Raw genomic sequence first — 11176 nt, forward strand, 5'->3', positions numbered from 1 at the left:
ACTATTTCAATAATAGTTAATTCACGTGGAAACAGAGGTTGAAAATTTCTGCTCAGCGACCTGCAACACGCTATCTTGTTTGCTGAACGCTGATAATATATCATTGCCATAATGGATATGACTTGGTATGAAGTGTGAGAAAGAAAAGGGAAAAAAGAATCAAGGATTGCCTGGAGGACAAGGAGGAAATTGGAGGGTGGAAGCGAGGCCAAATGTCATAGTGTGAACATGCAAGTTGTATTTAGTTGATATAGGTAAAATAAAGGGAAAAGCTGTTTTGATGTAACCAGGCTATTAAAGGAATGAAGAACACAGACTCAAGCTGTGTGGAATACAGCTTCTTGCATACATAGGTATCTGTATTTAGACAGTGTTACCATATTCTCTGATGCCTTCCTCTATTTTAAATTGATTTCTTTAATTATACAGCTCAGCAAAGCATGTTGAAAGGTATCTAAAATAATCATATATAAAATATAAAACCAAATAATATTTTTATAGATTAAAAATATACAAATGTCACCTTGCTTAATGGATCATGTTGAAATACAAGCATGTGACACAATAGCACTACATTTTTTTTTTTTATATATGTGCAGCTGCATTTAGACAAGCTTTTAATATGTAGTCTGAAGGAAGGAAGGAACTGGCATTTTTTATTTGGATGTTTTCTGGATATAGGTTGTTAGTTCCCTGAGATGTTGTGCTGGACTGATGGATGAAGAAAGAAAAGGAAGCAAACAGTTACTTACCTGTGCATTTTTTTATTCAAGCTCTTATAGAACATCTGTTGAACATAACCAACGCTGATTCTCCCAGTTGGTTTGAATTTCACAGCAGTGCTCTGATACCATGCCAGATTCTCAGATGTGAGAAAATTAGATTTAAATTGCATATCTGGCTTTTAAAAAAGTATTACTCCCTGTTAATCACTTCTGCCTCTTTGTAAATATGCACTCCATTTTTCTTAAGCTAGCCCCTTTGACTCACTCTTGCATGGGAAGTAGGCTGCCAAAACTGTTGGCCTACCAAAGATCAGCAGAGCCACCATGCACCAGAAAGCAGGTGCACAGCCCCAAAAGGTATCATTCTCCCTGATCCACAGAACAAAGCAGCTTTTCCATCGGAGATACTAAAATACAGAAACTCCTTTCATTGCCATTCACTCCTGAAGCATGCTGTTTCAATGAGATTTAAAACTTCAGTAATCCATTATCAGTAAAAAGAAACTTTATCTTGAATACCTACTTACTCACCTGACCCTTCCTTCACACCCAAGCAGCCCTGCTTCCTTCATTTTCAACTTCTAGGCTACCTTTTGCCACAAGTTTTACTGTTTTGAGTAAGCCAGGTACATAGAGTGGAATTTTGAAATGCACTAAGGCCATGATTGTATGCTGACTTGTTTAGTCTGGTGACAAAATAAGTCTCCACTCACTTGAGCTCTGTGCATCTCCAAGTCCCGCAGCTTAGGGCACTTTCCACTTTAAGAAGCAAGATAGCTGGAAAAGCCACCTGCAAGTGGTTAGGGGGGTTAATGAGAGCCTCACCTGATTAGGCTAGTCTTAGGAAGGATACAAGCCCCAGCCCTGAGGTGAGCAGGTAGTAACATCCTGGAGGCTTCTGCGGGAACATCTCAGAAGGATGGCTGCCAGTGTGGGGAGTACAGCCTGCAGCAGTCTGGAGGCTTGGGAAGGGGCTAAGTAGTAGAGGAGGTCCAAAAGCCTAGAGAGAAGCTAAGAGGGGGACCAGTGAGTCCAGGAGCCCAGTGAGAGAGGCCGAGCATATTGAGGAGCCCAGAGAGAGTGGCTGAATGCATAGAATGAACAGCAGTGAGGGACACCAGTGAGTGATGATGACACCTGAAAGGCTTGGGGCATGGTGTAGGGGCTAATGAGCCATGCAGTTAGCCCTTAAGGGAATGATCATGGGCACCTGGTAGCCATTAGTGTGTGATCTAGATTGGGAAGCCCTGGAGCAGCCTCCTTTTATATAAAAAAGCAAAACATCAAGGTGTGGTAGGTGAGAGAAGGAGTGACTGCCCAAAGGAGAGCAGAGTGGATAAGGGCAAAAAGGGCCTCCAGGGACTTCATGGCCACCCCTGGAGGCGACCCTGTTACAGACAGATGTAACAGTTGACATATTTCCAAGTGAAGCACACTTGGAAACTTTTCAGAAAAGAAATGTTTCAACCAAGGGGCGCACATAACCTGTGCTGCTCCTGGCTGGAATATTTCAAAATGCTGCAGGAGTCCTCTAGGTTGCAGCAACCTGTTAGGCTCCCCACTCCTCTCTTCCCCACTCCCTTCACAGGATTGAGGCAGAGAGGAAGGGAGAGTGAAGAGATAAGTAGGAGGTTGGGGGCTCCCCAGGCACACAGCTGGGATTCTGATATTTTGGCTACAATGTCCTCTACTTCCTCTTTCCCCCTCTTAGCTAAGTGGAGAAATGGAGGGGATAGGCTGTAAGGCTTGGCTTTGGTGGTAACAGGGGCCACAGAAGAAGGGCAGGGGGAGTAAGATGGGCTCTGGGCCTGGCATGGGCAGGGGCCCCATAAATGTACCTGGCAGCTGGAGAGTTGATAGACTATCCACCCACTCTGTCTCCCTCATGTAGACATAACCAAAATTGAAACTCTCAGAAATATTTTACAGTTTGGCTACACTGGGTTTTTAACCACTTTGCCAATGCATCTGTGTTAATAGTCACTTGCACTGATGCAGGTTACTCTGGACAGGTTTAGCTGCCAATTTGATTGGTACACTGTAAGGTTTTGTATGTATATAGCTAAAAACTCAGTGTCTGTAAGGCCTTATATTAGTACGGTCATCTTAAAAAAATGAGGTGCTCCTATATATTTTACAGGGTAGGAGATCCTTGTTTCTGTGCTTACACTTTTTTCTAAGATGTTTCCACTTGCCAGTTTTCACATAGGTGCCTCTGGTTGGGGAATTAAGGGTATGATTTTATAATGGGCATTGAGATTCATAATGCCACACAATTTGGATAGATGTAATACTTTATAAGAATCTTGGAAAATTTTTTGTGGCATGAGCTATGGGTCCACTAACATTTTATAAGACACCTGAGGTCTTGATCCAACAAAAGCATTTAAGCATATGAATACTGCTGCTGAAGTCAGCAGTATCTAACATCCTGTTTAAAATGATGTATGCACCTAAGATCTTGCTTAGATTGGGGCGTGTCTGAGTTTGCTTAAAAGCATGAAATGTGCCAGTCTGCTTCCACACCCACACACACTTTAAATTAATATCCTTCAGAGGCTGCCATCATAGGAGCTTGCTTCCAGCTCCATGGGTGAGTGATCATACAGCTGCCTCCAAAATTAGCCAGTGGTTTAGCTCCAAGTGTGTGCTTAGAGAGTAGCCATTGTTATCTCTGGCCACCAGTCATGGTTATCTCCATTGCAACAGTCTCTGGAAGCAAGATTAAAATCTGTATTCTTTAGATCCTTTTCTCTCCTTTTGTAGAATATATTTATAGTGTGTTTGGATTCTTGTGTAAGTTTTACTATGTGCATTGGAGAACACTTTACGGTAGTCACTTTTATAGTTTCCATCATAGAAGTCAGTTAGACATTTTCTGTACTTGGGATTAGACTGAATTCAGACCTTTGGAGATGGCAGCCTATGTAGCTCAGCCAGTTCTGAGCAGAATTTAACACAAACTCCTCATGTCCTGGTTTTCCGTATCTAAACTTGAGGTTTTGCACTAATGTAGCTACAACTTTTACAGGCCATCGTTGACTAAATCCCAAATAGAGAGGAGTCCTTAGTCGAGGCATGGGTGAAAAGCTTCTTGTAATCATTAAAAAAAAATGACAAGAACCCGTATACAAATGTTTAAAGAGTTTTAGAAATCCAGGACACGCTACTTTAAAGGATACTCTGGCAGAAACAGGAGTTTAAATAAATCAAGTTGACAGTGTCCCTTTAACTGTAGAGAGCAGTGTGGCTGCTTTTAAGGATTGACACCTATCACCCAGAAGTGGCTGAGCAATTTCAGCATGCATTTACTAGTTTTAGGCAGTCTTTGCACAATTTGTTCCACACTGGTGGGCCTCAAGGAAATCGGTAGTTTCCTCCATGGTTGTAAGTATCAGTCTTCATGAAAAAAATGTCTGTTTGGGCCTACATTTTTAAGGCAATTTTTGATTCTGCAGAAGGGAAGGCACTAAATAAACACAAACTACTTTTTCTGTGAGTGCAGTATATGCTCGCTCTGCTAAATGGGAGACTTTGCTTATGTTAATGTAAAGAGAAGTAACTGAATTGTTAAATTCTGGAAAACACAGTAAAGAATGATCCATTTGGAGCCCGAGTTATATAAATGCTTTAGCCTGATCTGCATTCTGCACATAGATACATACCCAAGTAACTGTATGAGTTAAGAATTTTTCTTTAACCAGTGTTGTTACCCTTATACAACCCATAGCAGATGCAGGTATTCCACAAAAAAAGGTGTCTTTGTACATTAATGTAATTTTTCTGCTGGTGAGAATAAGCTTTCCCATACAAGCACCTTTATACCAGTATGGATGAGACTCAAGCGTGAGTAGTCTTATCTGCCTTAAGTGACTACTTATCTAAATATATCTTTAAATGTTTGTATAATTGGGATAGGACCTATGTCCTGGAGCAAAGGTGGGACAGGTGTTATTTGTATAGGCTGGCTTGTGTAGTTGTTTTAGTTTCTGCCCATCCCTTTCCAAAGCTAGTGAGGTCATGCTGTTTAAAATTATAATATACAGATGAATGGAAATGATATAAGCATGGGTAAATAAATATAAATAAAGCAAACAAACATCAAAAGAGAGATGTTGTATATTTTGTTATTACATTGCAGTGATAATTATGACATCTGTGACTGTTGTTTTTCTTTTCCATTAAAAATATAGCTGACTGGAATGCCACAATCCCATTTTTATACTGTGACACATCTTTAATTGTTTTAGGGCTTTAATATGTAGAAACCCTTTTACTACTTTTGGAGAACAATGGAATGGTGTCTTGGGCAAACAAGAAACAAACACCAAGAACTTGACCAGATGCAGATTTTGTGGGTTTTATTGTAGATGGCACAGGTAGCAATGCCTATAGTTACAGTTGCCTAACATCTTCCGGGATCAGGTCGTTTTCATTATATTTATATCTTTTCCAAACTTAAAATGTTTTGAATTAATTTTCCATGCTGTGCATCTGCCTCAGGTTGAGTTTTTTAAACAAATTATTTAAGCAGAAATAGCCGTTTCCAAAATGATTTAGAGAAATGTATTTTTACCAAACTTAAAAATATTGTATGGGTGTTTTGCTGAGAAGCTATGGTGGTTCAGTGTTTTAGAGCATGGACATAACACTTGGCAAGGGAGATTGTGCAGTTTGCGTCCCCGTGAACATCTGCCAAAGTTTATCCAGAAAAGCCCCACGTTTCTGCGGGGGGGTGGGGAGGAAAGGGGCTGTATACACACTAGGTAGAAACTTGTTAGAGTTTGATAGCTACATTTGCCAAAAATCCCATTTGCACTGTGGCCGCACAGTCTTTCATGGTACCCAGGGACTTACCAGATTCCATATGCCATATTCATCTCCAAGGTGCAAGGGCTGAGCAGGAATTCCCTGGTAATACGCCTGGCTGCCAGGGACTGCTGTGATATTAAATACAGGAGCTGAGTCAGTGATTCGCTGGTGGTAGCCAGGCAGCGAGGAGGAGAAGGAAGAAGCTGTCTGACTTGAATGCAGAGGAGTGAAGAAAGGATGGGAGCACTGCCCCTACTCGCCTGCCACAACTTTGATGTTGATAGATGGGGGAGGCAGTTCCCTGTTGGTGGTCCCAGTGGGGTTGCAACCCTGGGTCTTTTTTTGTGGGGCTCCAAAACTCCCCTTTACCCCACCTGGCTGCCTGCCAAGTCTTGGTGTTGCTCACCGCCCTTCCCCACTGAGGTACCTGGCCACTCCCGCAGAGCCTGATCTTTACCCACGACTGTGGGGACAGCCTTCCTCTCCCTGCTGTGCCTCTCTGGCCAATTCTGGCTCCTTGAGCTCCACCCCGGGGTTTTTCCTGCTGGGTGGCTCTGTTGGACACTGGGGCTTCTCACCCTGAGCCCCGCTCCACCACTCCTACCTGGCTCTGCTGCCTGTGGCTCCCCACCGGTGTCCTGCTTCTCCCTGCCAGCATTCTGCTCCTCTTCGCTTGGCTTCGCCGTCCAGGGCTCCGCGCTGGTGTCCTGATCTTGCTCGCAGGCATCCCACTGCTCCTTGCTTGGCTCCCCTACTCGCCTGACCCTGGCAGCCTCCGTCTCTCCTCCCCAGCAGCTGGGTGTCTCCCCAGCTGCCTTTTGAGCAGCCTGCGCTACTTCCAGGCTCCACCCCCAGGGATCGCTGATCTGCAGGCTCAGGCAGCTGCGGAGCCACCAAGCCTGCATTTGTGTCTTCCCCCAGCTGCTGCTCATACTGGCCCATGCACTAAGTATTGGGGCTCATCGGGTGGGGTCCTGAGACATGCTGAGGAGGGGGGCTTTTGTCTCCCCTCCCACAGTGACCCATAGGAAATTATTACTTAAGGTAGAGAAGATGGGAAGCAGTACAGTATTTTAAAGTAGGTAATGAACTGACCAAATGGTTTGATGACACTAGACATTTTTGAAAATGGGAAGCATCAGGTTAGAAGGAGGTAATGACGAGTTCATCGAGGATTGGGGTTGATTTTATTTAACAGATTCATTGCTGTTACACACAGGTAATTGGCATAAAAAGTAGGTGTATTCTGATAATTTGCTTGATGATCTGGAGCTAGAGGTACCATCAGTACAAAAGCAGATCAGGAATACAAGAGTAATTGGATGTCTTAAGGACTTGATGACTGCATGTCTCTGGAAACATGCAGGATCAGACTGAGAGGCTGCACACTCCTGCCTGCTTAGTTTATCAGATAACCCTAATGCAGTCAAGAGTACATGCTGTTGTTGTAGTCTTTCCTGCTCTGGCTCTTTGAGGTGTGTGGGGCAGTTCCACCCGGCTGTGGTGGTGGGTGCCGCAGCACCCCAGTTAAGAACGACTGAGGTCATCGGAGGCAACACAACAGTTGTTCTCAGCTCGGGGGCCACCAAAGAAAAAAAATTTGGCCAGGAGGGAGGTGCCATGAATCTAAGAAAGTTGAGAACTGCTGACTTAGAAGATGTCCAACTATCAGAGCAGAGAGGTTCTGGATCAGGCTTCTAATAAGAGTAATAGACCTAACAAATGAAACCTAACAAATGGAAAGATGGAGCTCACTCAGGTTAAGAAGAAATTAAATGATGTGATTTTCCATGATAGCAAGAGACTAGACTTGATCTAGGAGGTCCTTCACAGTTGTCTTTTCTTCTCACTTGTATGGGGTCTGATTTTCATAATTACAGAGTTCTTGTAACTATAGGCAACCCCCACTTAGTGCGCTTAATTGGTTCCTGAAAAAACGAACATTAAGCGAAACGAGCATTAAGTGAAACCCAAAGTGTTTGGTGACTCAAGATGGCAAGCGCGAGTGTTATAACAAAACTTGCTAAGCGCTAAGTGAAATCAGGTATCAATTTCAAATGAGTGTTATATAAGTGCAACAGTGTTAAGTGGGGCTTACCTGTACTGCCTGTCTTGTCACAGAAGCTCTGCTTCAAACAGTGCTGTATTTCGGAGTTCATAAAGTTCTTTGGGATTTTTTTGCTGATTTTGGCAATTCCAGTAGTGCTCATACGTGATTTTGCCGAAGTAGGAATTGGCTGTGTAGCAGAAGAGAGTATTCTACATCACACCTGAAAGAAATAGAAGGAAAAAAATTACAAGCACTGTATGCAAATTAAACGTATCACAATTGCTTGATTTGGGTTCCTTTAAAGCTGTAATCCAGAAATTATAATAATAAAGTTGCAAACACTTTAGCAAAATATTGTATGCAATCTTTGAAAGTTGCTTGGAAAAAGATAAAAAATGAGCTCTGCTTTGAGGCATGAAAGGAGGGTATTCAGGCTCTTTGTATACAGACTCCTGTTTACTGTTCTATCTTTAGAAAATGTTAGGGATAATAAATAATACTTCACTGCTTATGGTAGAGGACTTACTGGAAGTCATGGATGGGAATTATGAGTTCCTTTACTTTTTAAATGAAATAGATAGAGGACTCTCTGTTGTCATCCTGTTAATAGTTCAAAGCATGGGAAGACCTACATTTTGATGTAAACAGCATCCTGGAAGGAAGAGAGAAGAGGATAAATATGGGGAGCATCTTTTGAGTGTGGTGGAACCTACCATTTAGCCTTAGAAAGGGCACAAACCAATGCTCCCGTCCCCCCTTTTTTGTATTTCTTAATTTATATTCCTAACTATTAAAAAATAGTATCTTAAAACACTGAGTAGGAGGAATCTGTTTGCTTGTTGACGTTTTACTTCATTTTATGTATCTGGTTAAAAGGCTTCTGAAATTTCTTGTAAAAAGAATATCATCTGGATTATCTTACGGGTACTCAGAATTTATACAGTTTGCAAAGTTGCATAAGAAGAAAAGAAGTTTAGTTTCCTTTTTAATAGTTTTTGGGGGTTTTTGATATTTGTGTTTATCTTGTACAGTAAATATTATCTCACAGACAAAAATGTATTAGTGAGACAATTTAAGCATTCTGCAATAGAGCTTAAATTTCCTGAAAGAGCATAGGGCAGTGTTAGATAGATTGACACCCATTTTACTTAGTCTTCTTTCAGCAACATTCTCTTCTAAAATTAAAAAGTAAGGTAAGATGTTCCTTGTGTTGATGGCTGACTATAGAGCTTTGTGCATCTGGCTTGTATTTATAGTCTCAGAGTTTGGGTCTTTTTCCTAAAGATTCTGTTTGCCTCGAAGCAGTCATAACTGTTGCTCCTTTAGGGCCCATCCCCATGAGTGGGAATGTGCATGTTCCCTGGGAACAATTAGCAGCACCTGGGCTGGCCCCAGCAGCCTTACCTGAGGGTTCCCTGGGCCCCCAGCAGCAAAGATTTGGGCACACAGAGCCTGGCCAGCGGCTGGATTGTGCCTCTGGCCAGCCAGGCTACTGTTTAGGGTGGCGCAAACTGTAGCCATGTGTGCTGTGCGGCTTTTTTTCTGGCAAGGGTTGGGTTTTTTTACACCAGGATCTTCCAGTGTCAAAAAAAACTGTGCCTTGCTGCAAATTAATAGTGCAATGACCCATCTGCAGTGTCACAAATTGCACATACATGTTCATCTGGATGTGCTCCTAGAGTTCATAAAAAAAAATAGTTAGAATCTCTATACACAAATAAAATGTACTGGGTTATTTTACATTGTAGACTGTAAGTGGGTTTCTTTTTTGTTTTCAAATGTATCTGGTGATTTTTGGTGCTGCTTTTTTTTTTTTGGCTATTGATTGATCTATCATCATTTTTAAAGTGAGTTGAATCTTCTGGAAAATTACTTTATAGCCTTAGTGCTGTCAGTGTATTGCTGTACATAATATTCTATGTAAGCAGAACAGCAAATGTCTGAAGTATATGTGTTGTTCAGAATTTTTTAAATTCATGTTTTAAACTGAAATGATTTATGGCATAACTTTTATTTTTACACTACCAATGCAATATAACTATATTAATCTACACACCCTCTTTATTGCTAAAGAACAGAAAGTTAACTTTTAATAAGCTGCCCGTGTAGAAGTAGAATTTTGAACCAGTTACTGTGTTCTTCTTTTCAAATTCTGTATTTGAATTTGTGCATAAATTACGGCAATTAATTTATCAGAGAACAAATGCAGAATATGATAGTTAACATATCATGTATTCTTCTTGTTTTACTGTTATACCCAACATCATGTAGGAGGTCATTGTATTAAAATCTACAATTCATTGTTGTTTAAGCATAATATGAAAAGGCAATAAAATAAATAGGGATATATGCTGGCTTCTAGCATGTTGTCCTTAAATTTATGTCTTTGAAACTTTTCTACAGGGCACACCTGTGACATCGGTACCAACAGTGCAAGTACAGGGACAGCAGATCAATTTGCAGCCACCCTCATACACTGCAGCAAGTCAGCACGGAGAGCAAGCAAAAAAACCGGGACAGAACTTCATGTGTCTGTGGCAGTCATGTAAAAAGTAAATGGCTATTTTATTTAACAGCATTTTATTTATGTACTAAAGATGCTTATACATGGAATGCAGTCCATGAATATACTATCCATTACCTTTCCTTCTGTCACCTTATACTGTGTGAGTTACCTGTGGACAAAGGAAATATTAAAATGTCAAGTGAAGCTGGAGTTGAGGAAGGGGAATGCAGCATCTTTCTACCATTTTTGAAAGTAATTAATATGTATTTTACTTAATTTTCAGTTAGTTATATGCAAATATTTTAGTCACTGTAAATGCGAAGAATTATTTGTTCCTAATTTTGCATTATGCACATAGAAACAATTACTGCTTTCTTGTTACTTTCCTTAGATTTTAAGGGTTGCAAGAACAAGAGCATGTCAAATTCCTTTGGATTATGATTGATTATATTAATTATAGCATCATTTTGTTTGCCATGGGGATTCACAGACAACTAAGGAGATAAAGTACTTAGTCTTTAGACAACAGAGTAAGAGATGGTTAAAAAAAGAGGGGAGTGAGGAAGAAGAGCTCATTTGAATTAATGTTACAGAAGTGTAAGATCATAAACTTACTTATATGGGCATCTTTCCAATTCTCTTTTTAAATAATATAGTCATATTGCGGGGACAGTGTCTGAAGTTAATGCAGAGGGGAAAGTCTGTTGATGCAAAGGTAACAGCAAAACATGATGTAACAATTTTGAAAGAAAGAGGAGGGTTTGTTCATTGTATAGGATTGGGAAGGAATTGGCAGTGGCTTGAATTCATTTTAACTGTAGAAGATGACAAGGGGTCATCGGGGCAACTAATGTGGCAGAAACTAGAGTACATATGCAGGAGACATCAGATGTTGGTCATAGTGGACTTAACAAGGATTCTGGTGAAAGCGTTGCATTTAAATCAACACAGACAAGTGCAAGGTGATGCACCTGGGGTCAACACAGACAAGTGCAAGGTGATGCACCTGGGGAGGAACAACCGGCACCATACCTACAGGTTAGGGAACTCCCCTCTTGTCAGCACGGAGGCGGAAAAGGATCT

The 11176-nt window shown here is 41.2% G+C and overlaps 1 protein-coding gene across 1 annotated transcript in view; it reads left to right on the plus strand.

Moving 5' to 3' along the window:
- The window catches only part of ARID2 (AT-rich interaction domain 2), a 204165-nt gene that overhangs the window by 160070 nt on the left and 32919 nt on the right, over positions 1-11176 (plus strand). The window contains exon 16 of the mRNA XM_019515774.1: positions 9991-10139. Coding sequence (XP_019371319.1) covers positions 9991-10139 — 149 coding nt within the window. The remainder of the gene's footprint in view (positions 1-9990; positions 10140-11176) is intronic.

This window comes from Gavialis gangeticus, unplaced genomic scaffold, assembly GCF_001723915.1.
Source record: "Gavialis gangeticus isolate Ggan-Ray unplaced genomic scaffold, GavGan_comp1, whole genome shotgun sequence".
Lineage (NCBI taxonomy): Eukaryota > Metazoa > Chordata > Crocodylia > Gavialidae > Gavialis > Gavialis gangeticus.